This window comes from Dromiciops gliroides, chromosome 3, assembly GCF_019393635.1.
Source record: "Dromiciops gliroides isolate mDroGli1 chromosome 3, mDroGli1.pri, whole genome shotgun sequence".
Lineage (NCBI taxonomy): Eukaryota > Metazoa > Chordata > Mammalia > Microbiotheria > Microbiotheriidae > Dromiciops > Dromiciops gliroides.
The window spans coordinates 390,273,166-390,291,596 of record NC_057863.1 but is presented as its reverse complement, the minus strand read 5'-3'; the positions used below and the strand labels follow the sequence as shown (position 1 = coordinate 390,291,596).

General features: G+C 41.7%; 1 protein-coding gene across 1 annotated transcript in view; it reads right to left on the bottom strand.

Annotated features, from left to right (window-relative positions):
* Window positions 1-18,431, bottom strand: part of GLI2 (GLI family zinc finger 2) — a 320,135-nt gene that overhangs the window by 81,562 nt on the left and 220,142 nt on the right. The window contains exon 4 of the mRNA XM_043995795.1: window positions 717-919. Coding sequence (XP_043851730.1) covers window positions 717-919 — 203 coding nt within the window. The remainder of the gene's footprint in view (window positions 1-716; window positions 920-18,431) is intronic.

Sequence of the window (18,431 nt, the reverse complement as noted above, 5' to 3'; positions counted from 1 at the left end):
TTTATTTAAAATGCCCTTCCTTCCTTCCTTCCTTCCTTCCTTCCTTCCTTCCTTCCTTCCTTCCTTCCTTCCTTCCTTCCTTCCTTCCTTCCTTTCTTTCTTTCTTTCTTTCTTTCTTTCTTTCTTTCTTTCTTTCTTTCTTCTTTCTTTCTTTCTTTCTTTCTTTCTTTCTTTCTTTCTTTCTTTCTTTCTTTCTTTCTTTCTACAGGGCAATGAGGGTTAAATGACTTTCCCAGGGTCATACAGCTAGTTAAGTGTCAAGTGTCTAAGACTGGATATGAACTCAGGTCCTCCCAAATCCAGGGCCAGTGCTTTATCCACTGTGCCACCTAGCTGCCTCCTAAAATGCCCTTTCTTCATGGCCAGAAGAAAAGTCAACCTAGGTCCTATCTATGTCTAAACTGACCATGGATTGTGAATTAGGGAGCAAACTGTTTACTGTCACTTAAAAAGAAAAAAAGTTCTTCAGTGAATAATGTTCTGCCCCAGAAAGAGATTAGTGTAGGGGGCAGCTAGGTGGTGCAGTGGATAAAGCACCAGCCCTGGATTCAGGAGTACCTGAGTTCAAATCCAGCCGCAGACACTTGACATTTACTAGCTGTGTGACCCTGGGCAAGTCACTTAACCCCCATAGCCCTGGGAAAAAAAAGAGATTAGTGTGATTCTATGTTTGCAGCCAGCACCCCAAATCCCCAATGTGTTAGCCCATTACTCACCCTCAGCGGGGCTGAGGCCTCGCGCTGCTGAAATCATAGATAGGGTAGGACTGCTGTGCATGGAGCGGAGGTAGTGTTCCATATGAGGGTTCACGTATGGGTGAGGGGGATTGAAGGGAGACTCTCCAGGACCTGCAGGGTGTGGTGAAAGCCGGATGAGGGAGATGTCAGAAATAACGGGGCTGCCACTTAGAGTAGGAGGCCTGTAGGAAGACAAAAGAAAATGGTCAGAAAGTGCCTACCTCAATGTATTGGGCAGGGAGAGGGTTGGGAGGAGAAGCAAGAGCTCTCCCTTCCTCTCCGCCCCCCCCCCCCCCCCCCCCCCCCCCGTGAGAAGACCTGGGGCAGTACTATCCAGTGTCACAAAACTTGTCAGTGAAAGGCCAGTTATTTCCATTTGTTTGTTTGTTTGTTTATTTATTTATGTAGTGGGGCAATGACTGTTAAGTGACTTGCCCAGGGTCACACAGCTAATAAGTATCAAGTGTCTGATGTCGAATTTGAACTCAGGTCCTCCTGAATCCAGGGCTGCTGCTTTATCCACTGTGCCACCTAGCTTCCCCCCAAGGCCAGTTATTTTTGCTACAAAGCGATCATAGGATCATAGATAGATAACTAGAAGGGACCTTCAGAGTCATTGAGGACTTACATAATCATAATAGCTAGCGTTTATTTCATCCTTTAGGATTTACAAAGTACTTTACAAATATTTTATCCTCGTAACACCCCTGGGGAAGGTGCTTTTGTTATACAGTATTTTACAGATGAGGAAATTGAGGTAAAGAGAGGTTTGATGGCTTGCCTGTGGTCACATAGTCAAGTATCTGCAGTCATATTTGAACTCAGGTCTTCCTGACTAGGCACCACCTAGCTGTCTCTAATTCATGGCTTATTACACACACACACACACACACACAATAAGGGCATTAGTGAAAAGCCTAATGACTTCAAGTCAGGAGAAACCTGGGTTTGAATACCTGGTTCTGACATTACTAGCTGTGGGCTCTGGTCAAGTCATTTAAATTCTTTGAAGTCTCAAAGATGATAATAGGTGGAATATCTGCTTCCCAGGGCTATTATGAGGAAAGTACTCTGTAAACCTCAAGGTAATTGTAAGTAAATATGAGTTATCACTATTACTTTGTAAGCCTTGTATGCTATAGGTATTCATAAAAAAAAGTTTTCCCTGCTAAATTACAGCTTTATGTATGGGCTACATATTTTAAGTATAAAACATGCAATGGTGATGGGAGTGGAGGGGAAACCTAGGGACAGAAGATGGGGTAAGTAATGATAACAATAACTGGTTTAAGTCATAACATTAAGCAGTGATCATCTAAATTCAATACTGAACAAACTAAACTTGTCATTCATTGAAAACCAATACCCCAGGGAAAGATATACAGGTGTGAAGTACCTTGATTCATATAAAATTTCTATCCATGAAGGCTATGACATATGGATGGTCTCAATGACTGGACTACACAGATGAGCTCTTTCATAGTATATATAAAGATGTTGGCCTTGCAAGTAGGCATGATGAGGGGTGACAGGAAGGGTCATACACCCGCAATCTTGCTTGCATCCTATCAAGATACCTGATATTTCACCATTAGACATTCATTCCTTTGGATTCCCCCCCACCACACACACCTTTCTTCATTACTCCCTGAAAGAGGAGCCAACATATTCCTTGTTTCCCATGCCACTTTCAAACCCTATTCTACCACTATCATTAAACAACTCTACTTTACCACCCTCTCCTAATTCTTATCCCTGTCATTTGCAAACTCTTCCAGTTCTTTCCTTGATTTTTTTTTTTGCACTAGGCTGAACATCTTATTTGGCAATCTTTATCCTATGATTATCCTCAGAAACATCAATATCCACATACATGATGCTTCTAATATCATATCATCCTATTGTCTTGAATTATTCAGCTTCTATGACCTTGACCTCGACCTCCACTTAGCTTTTAGCTACCAACCAGGAAGATCCCACCTGAGATCTCTTGAAACTTTTCATCTTCCAAGATTCTGAACTCTAAATTCCTATCTCCTCAGAGCTCTCGTCCATGTTTCCAACTGCTTGGTAAATATTTCCACCTAGATGGAAACTTAGACAGCAAACTCATAAAACTCACTGTATCCAAAACTGAACTCACCATCTTTCCCACTAACCATGCCCCGTCCCCTGGCCCCAATTAATATTTTTCATATTTATTTCTTTGTTAATTGTACCACTTTCTTCTCCATCTCCCAAGCCTATAACATTGCAGTTCTATTTGACTGGGTATCTAAGGAAGAAAGGGAGAGTCACAAAGGGGGAAATGGGAATTACTAAAGACAAACGCACGCGCACACACACACACACACACACACACACACACACACACATATATGTATATATATTTTGCTGAAGGTGGCACCCTCCTATAATTTGCTGCAGAGGATGATACTAGCACTAATTGGTAGGACATTTACTTTGAGAAGTCTTAAAGAGAATATAATGGATGCCTTCAAACATCTAAAAGGATTTTGTATGTACAGGAAAGTAGATTTACTCTGTGTGGCTTCCGAAAGAACCACAAACAATAGACTGAAGTTAGACCTCAATGGAGTGAGATGGTTTACAGCTCAATATAAAGAGGGATAAAGATAAGGCCGGGAATTGGACCTATGGTTTCATTGGAAGAGGGAATTCCTGGGCCAGAAAACTCCTCTACTAATGTAGGTTGACACCTTACCTCTAATTTATAGCCTAAAGCACAGGTGTCCATGACACTCCTGAGTGTAGCCTGATCAGATAAAAATATAGTTCCTGTCTGATTTTAATGAGTTAGTTGATGTATTTTTTTAAATTCATAAATACATGTGGTTTTCTAAGTTAATATGTGGCCTGTAGGGATCATTATGTACAGTTTAATGTCTCCCTCTTCCTCCCTTATCTGAGTTTGATGCCACTGACCTAGAGCACTGAGGGGTTAAGAGACTTGCTTAGGGCCACATAACCTGTGTCAGAGGTGGTCCTTGAACCCAGGTCTTCCTGGCTTAGAGTCCACCATATGCCATACTCCCTCTCTTAATATAACAATGCAGAGCTGTCAAAAAACGAGACTGTGCTGCCTCATGAGATAATAAATCCCCCATTGCTAGAAGTATTCAAGTAAAGGCTAGATGGTCAACCACCAGAGGTGCTAGAAAGGAGATTCCTGAAGGGGTGGGATTTTGGACCTTCAGACTCTATGGTTCAATGAGTTCCTTCTCCAGCAATGGGGGAGTGTTTGTACTGATCCATTCCCAATCTCCTGGTTTCCCTTGTGACAGTGACTCTGTGTTTGTGAGATAGTTGGCTGGGACATGGGGTGCAATCTGTGGCTATGGAACAGAGCAGAACTAAGTGGCCCACACAAGAATCAAACCCATGAATCTTGGCCTCCTTAGCCCAGGGCTCTAACCAATAGCGCTCACCAGCCACAGAAGAGCTTTCGCATGACAAGCTGATGATTACATGGTGATTTAAAGCCACCTAACCTCAGTCTGTGTTACTCTAAAGCCCTGGAATTTCATAGATGACTCAGGCCCTTCCCAGATGACCCATTTTTAAATGGGGTGGCCTGGAATGGAGCGAGTTCATGGCACCACCCTGGCTGTAGTTAGGATCCCAGGGATGGGGCCTGCCACAGACAGCAGAACCAGAGACCAGACTTCCTGAAGCTGCTTGCCTCTGGGCTTCTGACAGGGCTGTAAGAAAAGCCATCAATTCAGGAGACCTAAGGGAGGGGGGTGGGGTGGGGAAGGGTAGAAAGAAGGAGGGAGGGAGGGAGTCTGAGTCTAGATCATAGATGGGTTGGGGATTTTGTTTCTGCATCAACACAGCTCCATGTGGAAAAAATGAAGTGGGCCCTTTTCTCTTCCTCTTGCCTCCTCTCCAATGTTGTCATTAAGAAAACAGTTAGCTAATTTTTCTTCTAATGAAGACTTTGTAGAAATGCTTTTCTTTCATGGAGCTCCTTAGTCTCAATCCTCCTTGGCCTAAGGATTCTGTTGTCTGTTGGCTTTAGGCCTAGAATCACAAAATCACAGAATCTCAGAACTGAGGTCATCTAGTCCAACATCCTAACCCCAAATCAGACTGTGTTGTAGTCTATAGAGGGTGGGACTTGGAAATCAGAAAAATTGGAGTCTGAATCTCATTACAGCTATTTATTTACCCCTGAGCAAGTCACTTAAACTCTCTAAGACTCAATTTCCTTTTCTGTAAAATAGAGATAATGACAGCACCTATCTTATAGGGTTGTTATAAGGATCAAATGACAAAAAGTAGCTTTTAAAGTTCCTTGCATCCCTTAAAGTGCTGCTTAAATAGTAGCTATTTTTATAGCATCTCCAGTAAGTGGTTGTGACTGCTAGGTATCCAAGGCCTGGAGTCAGAAAAATCCATTTCTTTCTCCATCTCATTTTACAGATGAGGAAACTGAGGTAAAGTCAAGTGACGTACACAGGGTTGCACAGCTAGTAGTTGTGAAGCCAGATTTGAACTCACAAAAATGAGTTTTCTTGACTCCAGGCCTGACACTCTATCCACTGCATCACCTAGCTGCTCTTACTCTGGGTTAAGCACTGGGAATACAAATACAACTCAAAAAGTCAATCCTTGCTCTCAAGGAGTATATTTCCTAAGAAAAAACGATAACACAAGTTGAAAAAGGTTGGGGAAGATGAGAACTGCAGGGCAGGTAGAGAAAGCTCAGAGAGTCGGGAGTGGAGCCTGGAAAGGAATGGTAATAATTTGTTTTGAAATCAGCCTCAGGGGCAGTGAGGTGGCACAGTGGATAGAGTACCAACTGTGGAGCCAGGAGGACTCAGATACTAGCTTTATGACCCTCAGAAAGTCATTTGACCCCAATTTCCTCCAAGAAGGAAGGAAGGAAGGAAGGAAGGAAGGAAGGAAGGAAGGAAGGAAGGAAGGAAGGAAGGAAGGAAGGAAAAGCAAGCAAGCAAGCAAGAATGATCAGTATATAGTTACAGACAGACCACTTGCAAATGTCCAGGGTAAATTTGAGGCCCAGAAAAGAGGGCCAGGCAACTTGAAGAGGCATAAAATTTAAAAGATACACAAAGTTAATAGTTTCATTATCCTTATTAATTAAATCTTTTCCTTTAACCAGAATTATTAACAATAGACAAAATGGAATGATACTCAAGTCTATTTCAAACAGGCATTTATTTAGCACCAACTTTATATATCCAGCACTGTGTTAGAGGAAAACAAAATCATATATAACATAATCCCTGCCTTCATGGAGTTTATAGTTTAGTTTTGGAGACAAGATATAGATACATTAAAAATATCAAGAGAAAAATACAGGGGCAGCTAGGTGGCGCAGTGGATAGAGCACCGGCCCTGGAGTCAGGAGTACCTGAGTTCAAATCCGGCCTCAGACACTTAACACTTACTAGCTGTGTGACCTTGGGCAAGTCACTTAACCCCAATTGCCTCACTAAAAAGAAAAAAAAAAGAGAAAAATACATTTCCATATATTTCTGAAAGTTCCAAGGAACAATCAAGAACCATGTAGACAACAAGAAATAAGTTGATCTCCAGTCTGAAGAAAGAGCTATATGTAGCTGGAAGAGTCACGGAATCGTGAGGAAGGGACCTCAAAGATCATCTCATCCAGCCCAGCAGGAAACAGGGTGGGAGCATTTCCAACAAAATGACCATGTAATGTCCACTAGAATACCTCCAATGACAGAAAGCTCCCTACTTACCAAAGCAGTCTATTCCTTTGTGTGATGGTTCTGCTAGGAAAGTTTGTCCAGATTTGGGGCCCAATATGCTTCCCTTACCATCTACCTACTGGTACTGGCTCTGTTCTCTGAAGCAGCCAAGCAGAATAGGTCTAACACATACCATACAGATATTAGCCATTGTTATTGCCCCAAACTATTTATTTACCCTCCAGGTTAATCATGGACAATGAAATGTTATTTGAACTCACTGTTTATTTACTTATTTATTTGCTTGCTTGTTTATCTATCTATCTATCTATCTATCTATCTATCTATCTATTTATTTTGTTAAGTGACTTGCCCAAGGTCACACAGCTAGTTAAGTGGCAAGTGTCTGAGGCTGGATTTGAACTCAGATCCTCCTGAATCCAAGGCCAATGCTTTATCCACTGTGCCACCTAGCTGCCCCGAAATGTTATTTGAAAGAATGGAAGAAGTATGCTGATGAAGAAACAGATGAAAAAAGATATGCAAAAGCATAGGGGAAATCTAACCTTTTTCAGGAGATTGGGAGTCAGGAAAAAGATGACGCAAGTCAAGGAAGAGAAAAAAGAGGGTGAGGGCACTGAACAATTATAGGTAAGTAATAGGTATGAGGGGTAGGCGGATGAATACTTACACTCTGAATAATCTTGTGTAAGTCACCTAAATTCTCCAGGCTTCAGTTTCTTCAATTGTAGAATGAGAGGGGTTGGGTACCCTCTTTACCTTTGAGATTCCTTTAAGCTCTCAATCTATGTTTCTATGAAGTGTTAAAATAGTTAGGTGGTCACACTATACATGTTTCGGATGGTGCAGGAGGGGAGGTATCACTAGTAACTGGTGTTTCAATAATGGTTTCTTAGAGGTAATAGGACTTGAGGTGGTCCTTTAAGGATGGCCAGGATATTGGCAGGCAGAGAAAAGGGAAAGAACATGAACTAATAAATGGGGTCAGGAATGATTATGGCAGTGTGTGTGAGAGTGTGTGTGTGTGTGTGTGTGTGTTTGGGAGGAGAAGGTAGAAATGACAACTAAGAGATGATTCTAGCTGGAGTTTGAATACATGTAGCTTTAGGTCTCTTTTTGCCTCTTTCTGATGAAGATGCCAACATCAAGTGAAATAACCAAGATGGCGGGATAGAATGGCAGAGTGGGGAGCGGGCAAAGAAATCAAAGGTCTACAGAACTCCCAATTTTGGTAATTGGTTGTAGAATAAACAAACATTGGCTACAGAGGATGACCAGGTTTGAGAAGAAGCTGCTTTATACCATGAGGAGAGCTTTGGAGATGAAATTAAGTGGTTATACTTAGGGTTTAGGGTTCATTTGCCTAAGATTCCACAGTGATTTTGTGGGAATACTGGAATGACAACCCAAGTTTAGAGAATTTCAGCCCCAGCTTCTCCTCCTAAGCCACAGGATTGTTTTCTCTCCTGACCTCCTAAAGCACTTGTTAAGTATATTATTCATTGGCACATATTTACTATTTTGTAGTTTTAGGGTTTTTTTCTTCCTTTTTAATGGGAGTATGTCTGTATCATCTTCTCAACTAGACTATAAGCTCCTCAAGGGCAGGGAATCTACACAGTATCCTATATTATACCCATCAGGGGTTTTTAGTTCACTGAATTCTTGATCTGTGTGGCTCTAGCCATGATGAGATGCTTGAGCAGAGAACAGCCAAGAATCAGGAAACATATGTAGCCCTTTAATTAAGAACCAACTAAGAGATCCTCACATGTAAGGTAGGGGTTGCCCGAACTAGCTCTGAAAGTGGTAGGTTTGCTACCAATCAATCCATAGACTAATCAGAGATATGGGATGGGTAGGGTGTAGCACAACAAGCATAAGCAAAGGCAGAGGTGGGAAATTCAGCATGATGTGCTCAGGTCAGTGAGAATGGCTTAACTGGAGTGGGACTGAGCTATTCATGGTTTCATAGAATTTTAGAGCTGGAAGGGACCTTATAAGTCATCAGTTCTGACCTCTAAATGCCTTATGCATATGGCTTATTTATTTAGAGTGTTTGATTCTAGGAGACTTTTCTTAGGACGATGGCAAGAGGAAGGACAGGATGGCAATGCTATTCTGTTAGCTGTACGCTGGAACTGCCTGGCCCTCTATCCTGCTTCGCAGTAGAAAAACAATAATGGACTTGAGTTGCCTTGCTTGTCAACAGATCCAGAAGACTCCAGAAAAATATAAGATGGCTGGGATGCTCATATCTTTGGTAATCTAAACATTTCAGGAAAAAATGCAGTGACTCACTCTCTACTCTGTGGCCTCCTTGGGAATCAGTTGATATTTCTGAGATCCCATTTCTGCACAATTGATCCTTGAGCCAACACGATGCCCCTGATCCATAATGGGTCATGTGTGACTTTAATGAGTAGGCCATAATTAATCTGAAGTCACTCCCCAAACTTGAGAACCCAGTGAGACAAGGAAAATGAGCCTCAAAAGGGCTTAGTGGCAACGACAACCCTTTGTCAATTGTCCTTTTCTCTTAAGGGTAACATTAAACTGCAGTGCAATATGGTACATCATACTGGGGGTTTCCAACTGGTCCTGGCTCTGCTTCTCACTAGCCATGTGACCTTGGGAAAGACAGGTATGACCCAAATTCCAACTTCCATGATTCTGATGAGATAGCTCTAGTATGAGTTTTCTAGGACCTCCATTTATGCAGTTTTTCATGATTTGTGGAAATTTATTTTGATTTGGGGACCCTGCCTTTGGGCTGAGATTAAAAAGCCTTAGGCCCTCAGGGTTTTTTTCTGTGTGAGGAGGTTGTACCCCTCCCCTCCATTTCAGATGAGCCAAGAAAGCCCAGTGGGCTTTTCAGGACACCAGGTCAGACGGCTGGGGAGAAAAAAAAGAATCCCCAGCTCCCTACACCCTGAGGGGAGCTGCCCTGGAAATCCCAGGCTTGTCCTGCCAGGCCCTAGCATAGTCCGTGTGGAGGTCCCAGGCACGCAGCAGGGGGCACAGGCCCCTTGAGACCCATTGGGCACAGCTCCAGTGTGGCCAGTGGATTAGCTTGGTGTGTGCAGGGGCTCAGAGAGCCCTAGGTTTGAGGGGAGAGAAGGAACATATATACAGGGGAGCTAGTGAGACAGTGAAGGGGAGGCTGGTGGATGCCAGAGCACCAGGAGAATGGAAGGAGAGGTCTGTGAGAGAGAAACACAGGGGTTCAGTGCGGCAGTACAGAGAGGAAAGTTAGACTGTAAGGGGGTTGACAAAGTGAAAGGGGCTTGGAGTTAGAAGTGAAAGTGAAGCAGGGAAACTGGAGCGAAGGAGAAAAAGAGTGAAAGTTAGAGAAAGCTGGAGCATACCCTAAGGCAAGAGGTGGCAAAGGCCCTTATTATATTAAAAGCAGACAGGTTGTACAATTTGCATTTCTTAACCCTTATCGTTTACATTGATTTTTATAAATAAATTCTGCTTTGGTTATTTAATTAAGAGGCTTCTTAATCATTTGCTTATCAATTTGGGAGCAGTGTGGAGAAGTTTTTAAACGGCCCATATTAAATTAATAGTAGTCAAACATCCACAGATAGCCAGCTAGTCAAAAGTTCCCAGATTAGTCCTCCAGTAAGATTAGGCCCCCCCAGTCAGATTAGTCCCCCCAAATTAGGCCTAAACTAGTTAAAAATATTTTTACAGATTGAAATCTTTATGTTATTCTCTCATCTCTGTCTAGAACACACTGTTATTACCACTTTCCTCGTGAATATTAAGGTCGCTTCCTAACAGGTCTTCCTATTTCTATCGTCTCCCCCCCCCCCCCCCGCGCCCCGCTTCCCTTCCCTTCTTCTTTATACAGTTTCCAAACTTGTCATTCCTATGCATTGATCTCATAGAACTTTTCTTGAAAAAGTTTTCTTCTGGCTTATCAAGTAAGGTTCAAACTTCTCCTCTCTCTGCCATTCAATGCCTTGCCAAGATTGGTGAGACCCTAACTTTTCAAATTTGTTTCAGACTCCTTCCCTTCTTGCACTTGATGCTCTAGCTAAAATGCATTACTCATTGTCTCCTGATCCTAACATGGGCTTTTCTACTTCTGTGTCTTTGCTTGCACAGTGTCTTCCTTCCTTCTTCTTGTTGGGTTAGTAGATAGATGACACCCTTCAAGGCCTAGCTCAGGTGCTATTTCCTTTAATGTCTTCCTTGATATCCTGAGAGTCCTGATCTTCTCCCTCAAACCTCACATAGCACCTTGTTTCACAACTCTATATATCAATTATTATTATTATTATTTATTATAATTTTCTGTGAGTTTCTTATCCCCTTATATGACTATAAAGCTCCAAGAATATATAGGTACTACATGTTTTATCTAAACTTTATATCCCTCTTGGCTCCTGACAAATTTCATTAAATACAGTGGGGACTTAATGCAAGTTTTTGGAACTGAACTATATATTGACAGTCACCTTCGCAACCTTCTCTCACCCGATTTGGAAAAAAAATGGGACTAAAGGGGATGGGAACAAGCCTTTATTAAGAGCTTACTATGTGCCAAGCCTGGTGTTAGGAAGATCTAAGTTCAAATTGGGCCTCAACCACTTGTTAGCTGTGTGACCCTAAGCAAGTCACTTAACCCCTATTTGCCTCAGTTCCTCATCTGTAAAATGGGCACACACTGGAGAGGGAAATGGCAAACCACTCTAGTATCTTTGCCAAGAAAGTACCTTAGACAAAGTCTATGGGGTCATGTAGAGTTGGACACGACTGAATGACTGGACTGAATGACTGAACAACATCATGTGCCTGGCTCTGTGCTTTACAAATATCTCATTTGATCCCGGGGCAGGGGACACAGCTGTGTGACCCAATAGATGGGGCACCAACTAAGGATCTGGGTCAGAGAGGGTATCATTTCGATTAATTTAGATCTCAGACTTTAGCCACTCTGCTCCTGTAAAGAAAGTGATGTGTCTAGCCAGCATGACTATGCTCTGAGTGCATGTGTGTTAATAGACTGATGGCAACAGCTCTGGGACAAAGCCCAAATTTCCTAGGAGCTGTTTATGCTATGAACTGGGAGCCCAGACGTCAGAGCCTGTAGTCTGTTCTGTCCAACTTGTAAGGGGAGGGGGAGGGAGGTGTTAGAAAAATGGTCTCAGGTCAGGGAACCCAGATTGCTGCATTTCTTCCCCTTGCTTCCTTTCAAATGCCTCTGAAGATGACAGTTTCTCAACCCAATCTTAGTGTGCATGGGTGTCTGTGTGGAAGATGAGACCCTAACTTAGAGGGTCCCTCTGGGATTGAGAGAAGAAGAACCTGAAAAACAACCAAGAACAAACAATGGTCCCCCATCCTTCACGTGGAGGTTCAGGTGCTATGAGATACTATTTGACAAGAATGATGTTCTATTCATCTTTATATCTCTCCCCACCCCCTATCCCTCACTCCTAATGCAGGTACTTAATAATGTTTGTTGAATGAATGATCATCAGCAGAAAGAATTATTAAGCACTTAAGTGAATTCAGTGCTGCGCTAGGCTCTCTTGAAAGAAAATTAACCCTAGCATAATCCCTGCTTCTTAGGAGTTTTAAATTAAAAGTAGAGTCATTGGTAGAGATGATCAATTAAAAGATGTGTGTATAGTAAAATAAAAGCAGTCACCAGCATTGTAACACAGATAGTAAAGTGAATCCATCACATGATACACATCATATACAAATAAGAACGAAGGGGAGGGAATAAGCATTTATATAGTGCCTACTATGTGCTAGTCTCTATGCTAAGTACTTTTTACAAATATGATCTCATTTGATCCTTAACCCGAGAGGTGATCATTTGATCTCTATTTTACAATTGAGGAAACTAAAGTAAACTGGTCAAATGACTTGCCCTGGATGGATTGCGCAGCTAGTAAATTTCTAAAGCCACTCCAATTATCCAGACTCCAGACCCAGATGTCCATCCACCATGTCCCTCAACAGGGACAGACAGGTGTTGTAGTAGAAAGATCTTTGGGCTAAGAGTCTGGCAATTCTTGTTGCCAAGACTCAAGTTTTGTCTCAGTCACTGATTGGCCATGTGACTTTAGGTCACTTTCCATTTTTGTGTGCCTTAGTTTCCAATGATCTCCATGGTCCCTTCCAGCTCTATCATTTTATGATAACTAAACATGTTTTGAGGTTGGGAAGGAAATGTGTAAGGAGAAGGGCATAATTGTTGAGGTGAGGCTGGGAAGAGACTGTGAATTCTGTGTTTAGATAGCATGTGCTAGAGAAGTTGTCAACTTTATAGAAAATATAAGACCATGGGAACTTTTTGAAGTGAGCTGGGTTGGTGTTTCTAAGCAGGGGGAGGACACAACAGGCATATGGTACAGTTTGAGAGAAGGTAGAAAGTTGAAGCCTGTGGGAAACAGGGAGACATGTTTGCTACAGTCCCAGACCCTAGAAGTAGACAAAGAAAAGAGAGAGAAAAGAGACCGAAAGATGACTCCTATGTAGTGCCTTCCTGCTGGGATTTTCCATCCAGTTGTTAAAAGATGAGATGAAAAAGACCAAGTGGCCAGCAAACAGAACCCAGCAGGGTCTCATTCAGGTAAAATCCAGGTCAAAAAAGTGTGATCCCTTTCCCTGGGACTGGGTAACTGACTGCTTCACCTGCTTCTGCTAAATGATGTTATCCTTCTGAAATCCAGGGATATATAGCCTTACAATTACTTAGCATTGCTAATAAAGATATCCCAGCATGCATGAAATCTAGAACCAAGTCACTGTGACCTGGATTTTGGCCTAAAACTTCAGGCCTTTGTAGTGTCATCTAAAGAGCACTGAACTTGGAGTTAGGAGATTTGGGTCATAATCCTGCTACTAATAGTTGAAGTGACTACACCCACTTCTCTGAACCCATAACAATGAAAACAGATTTTTAAAATTTAGACATTGCATACCACGTGTGGGTCACACTATTTCTCTTGGCCCAATTTTCCTCATTTATAAAATGAGAGCATAGAACCATAGCATCTCTAAGATCCCTCCCAGTTCTAACAACACAAGTTGTTCTAGACACTGGTACACAAAGAACCTGTGATTTCAGTTTAGAGAACTCCTTTCACCTTCATTAAAGTGAGCAGATTAAATCTTAGAGAGCTGATGAAAACATTCAGAGTTTAAGTGACTTGCCTTGCCACATAATGTGCAAGCATCAACTGCAAGATTTCTGATGCCAGGCCCAACATTCTATACACTATACCATACTGGCCCTAAGAGAACAATGTAAGTTAGCATATGACAAAGTGAAAGGCTTTGTGGAAGAGAATAGAAATGATATGACTATTCCAAGGAGGGAAGAGATTAGTGGGGCTCCAGTAGCTGGGGAAGGTTTCATGGAGGAAGTGTGGCTTTGGTTCACTTAATTTCTTGAGGCCTCAGTTTACTCAATCTGAGTAAACCTCTGAAAGTTTTTTCAGCTCTAAAATCCACAGTCCTATGATGCTATAAATTTAAATTGGGTCTTGAAAGATATACAAGATTATGATTTGTGAGGTGAAGGGAAGGCATTCTGATTCAGGGGATGAGCAATAAGCAGAGGAATGAACGGAACATTTTGTGATCTTAGGATCACTTTTTTTTTTTTTAGGAATTAAGCATTCATTAAAGTATATTAGAAGTTAGTAAATAGAGAACACCTGGAGTTCAGAAAATTTTAAAAAGAAACCTATCTACCCTGGACTCCTTCTCCTTCCCTCAGCCACCAAGCTGAGGTTTTAGGATCACTTTTAACCTACTGAAACAAAGAGTAGACAACAATGAAAATGGGTGGAGTCCAAGGTAGACTTTTTTTTTTTTGATGGGTGAAAATATTTGTCAATTTGAAGACTTCTGGAGACTTTCATCATTACTACTAGAAAAATAATTCAAAGTACCTTCCCTATTGAAGAGAGGTCTGCCAGGTTACCAGATCACATAAATAAGTGATGGTACATTATTAATAAGGTTTTATTTGGTGGAGGCAAAGGACCTTGTAGGTATGTACTGTTTCTATCTACATCCCTGTGAAAGAAAGGTATGGGAGGAGCATTTTTTGTACCCAAAGGAATGCTGGTGTTTAACAACTGGCTGGGGTGGGGGTGGGGGCGGGGATGAACGAATGGTACAATTCATTTTAATCTACATTAACATTTTCCCATTACTTTCTTAAGTCTAGGTAATCAACAAAACAATAAATCAGGTCATGATTTGTAGCCGTTTCTGATTTCTGAAGTGCAAATGCTCACATTGTAATAATCAGCTTTTGTGCGTCAGGTTGAGATGGTTCTAGCATACTCCTGCTTGTATCCATTAGGTCAGATGAAGCTTCCCAGAGATGAAAAAAATAAGTTCCCTAGCCAAGAATATGTGTTAGAAGACAGTAAAAGGGCTGAGAAAAGCACCGAGTGACCATTTTGTACAAGATTCTGTGGATTACCTATATCAGATTACCTGCTGTCTAGGGGAGGGGGGAGGGAGGGGAGGGAGGGAGAAAAATCTGAAATTGTAAAGCATGTATAAACAAAAGTTGAGAACTATCTTTACATGTAACGGAATACCTCATACATTAAAAAAAAAATTAAAAAAAAAAAAGATTCTGTGGGTTAGACTTCCTGGAAGCCAGTCCATGGTTTTTCCAGACCAATCCCACACTAAGTATTACAAAGCATTTTCCCTCAACAACCTTGTGAAGTCGGCAGTATAATTATTATTAGCCTCACTTTACAAATCAGAAAATAAACCCATCTAGAGCCATGCAGCTAGTGTCAGGTCTGGGATTTGAAAAGGGCTCTTTCCACTATACAATGACATGCAGATTTCCAGAGAACTTAGGTCAGTAAAATCGCACAGCAAGGCTCAGGATGGAATAGTAGAGCCTAAAAGCCTTGTCTGCTACCTAAGTACATGAAGCAAAGAGGTCTCTCTTACTTGTGAACCAGAGAGGGTAACTAAAAATAATGTCTCCTTACACCCTCAGAGAAAAATGGTGAGGGTTCAATTAGCAGAAGATGTTTAGATTAAATAATTAAGAATCATTTTGGAGGCTGCCATGTCACACTGCTGACTCTGTGGCCCTGTCTAGATGTCTACCAGATGTGCATTCTGGCTTTGGGATTCAGACAGCATTCTCTCTACAGCTGTCTTCCCAGAGAGTCGACCGCTGTCAATTTGGGATGGGATTCCTGTAGATCCAATGAAAGAAACAGGAAAGATGAAATGATCTCTGATAGTTCCTAGCAATGAGCTGGTAAATGTTTAAAAACCAGCTCTCCCCCAAATAGGGAGGCAGCCAGATGGCTCAGTGGATAGAGTGCTGAGCCTGGAGTCAGGAAGACCCGAGTTCAAATCCAGCTTCAGACCCTTACTAGCAGTGTGACCTCAGTTTTCTTTCCCATAAATGATGGGATCAAAGGATAAAAAGCTTGAGCTGGAAAGAGATCACAAAGACTATGAAGTCCAACTCCCTCATTTTACAGATGAGGAAACTGAGCCCCAATGAGGTTAAGTGACTTGCTCAAGGTCATACAGTTAAACATCAGATAGAACTCTATGATCTCTATGGTTTCTAAGATTCCTTCTATTTTTCAGAATCTGAACCACTGAACTTCTACATCACTTATGGTACAGACCCATGCAGTCTGTTATTTAATTATTCATTTGTCTCATGTTACTTGTTATTCGATCTGTTCTAATCTCCCCAATTAGACTTGAATCTCTTTGAGGGCAGGCATATCTTCTGCTGCCTGGTATTCCATACAACAACTACCATAATGCTTTGATTGTGGGAAAAGCTCCCTAAATATGAGTTGATTAGTTGATTGATCATGCTTATAAACCCCCTTGAAGAGTTATAATGTGCTGGGGAGGGCCTCAATCAGCTCCTCTAAATAGTCTGATCTGTCCGGTTAAGCAAAATGTTCATGGTAACAGGGAAAAATAGTTTGTTGATCCTTTCTTGTCTCCTAGCTCTCATACACGCACATGTACTCACCCGCCCACTCTTGGATTACATGGTCGTTGACTTTACATAGAGTTGAAGCCATGCTATGGATGATAGCTCTGGCTTAACAATTTCTCCCATCCCAGTGCCAGGAGATTACTTACTGAGGGTGTGTTTTTTCTACCTTCAGGCAAGATGCCTGCCTCCCACAAGGATCACAGGACCTGGGGAATTTTGACTGTGGCAGGTCCTGGGATGGAATATGAGGAGTCACCTGGCATAAACCCAAGTGGAAATTACTTCATCTATCTGAAAATACAACGTTTTTTCTTTTAGAAAATGCTGCCACTGAACATTTTACTATCATTGCATTTGAATAGTTGTGATAGGGCAGAAAGTGCACTAGGGTTGTCAACCTGGGTTCTAACCCCAACTCTTGTCAATAACTAGTTGTGTGGTTTTAAACAAGTTACTGGATGTCACTGGGCCTCAATTTCCTAATCTGTACCATGAAGCACATAACAACAACAACTACTTTACCAATTTCACAGAGAATCAAAGAAGATAATGCCCCAAATACAACTCATTATCTTCATTGCTAAAATAACTATTCTCTGTAAGTTTCTGATGGTAGTTAATGGTACCATGTCTTGTACTTGAGACAGCGTAGTTAGTGAAAAGCTGCTGTATTTGAGACCTAGTTACAAAACCTGCTTCTGACATTTCTAGTTATGTGACCGTGGGCAAAAAAACAATTCCTGCTCTCAAGGTGCTCACAGTCTAATGAAATCCAAGTCAAGTTATGCAATAGGCAGTTGGAGATAGGTGACTCGAGTGGGTTGTATAAATAGACCTCAGAATCATTGCACAGAAAAGCTGATTCTGAGATCACCAAGTGAGATAGTAGAGGGGGAAAGAGGATGACACACCCTTGGGGGAGGGCACCCATGGTTAGTGGACATGGCCTGGATGAAGGTATAGCAAAGGAGACTAAAAATGAATGGCCAGGGGCAGCTAGGTGGCTCAGTGGATAAAGCACCGGCCCTGGATTCAGGAGGACCTGAGTTCAAATCCAGCCTCAGACACTTGACACTTACTAGCTGTGAGACCCTGGGCAAGTCACTTAACCCCCAATGCCCCGCCAAAAAAAAAAAAAAAAAAAGAATGGCCAGACAGGTAGGAGAACCAGGATGGACTAGTATTATGAAAACATAAGGGAATATCCAGGAGAAGAGGGCGGATCAGCAGTGTTAAAAACTAGAGAGAGAGAGAGGTCAAGAAAGATGAGAACTGAGAAAAGGCCATTTAGATTGGCCAATTCAGAAGTCCTTGGTAACTCTGGAAAGGACAGTTTCAGTTGAAAGGTCAGAAGCCAGAGTACAGAGAGCTTTAAAGGGGCATTACTTGGCAAGGAGAAGGGGCACCTTTTCAGGGATAAAGAAGAAAATAGTAGGGGGAAGACATCTGAATAATATGAGATGAGGAGAAGAAAAGGGGGAGCTTTTGGTGAATATTTTCAGTGCCTGTAGTACCCATTGCCTATAGAAGAAAGGCCTAAATTCAACATGGTGTTCAGAGCCCTGCATAATATGGCTTTACTATAGTTAGTAAGTTATATCTATTCAATCCCTCTTTGTAGCACACATCTCTCAACACAGTATTCACCATATCCCAAAAACCATGTGATTTCCAAATTCCAGGCCTTTGTTCATGTTGGCCTCCCAAATGAATTGTAATTTTCCCTCCTTTGCCTAATCATGCTCATAATTCAGGATGTAGCTTAATGGTCATTTCCTGCACAAGAAGTCCACAGAGCTTCCCTTAACTATCCCAGCCTCTAGTAATCACTCATTTTCTCTCAATGACTGGCATTTAATCATAGATGCCAATCATTATTTAAATCTGTAAAATGGAGGGAAGTGATACTCATATTGCTAACTTCTTTTTTTTTTTTAATAAAGTATTTATTTATTTATTTTGTTGCTTACTTCTTAAGGAATC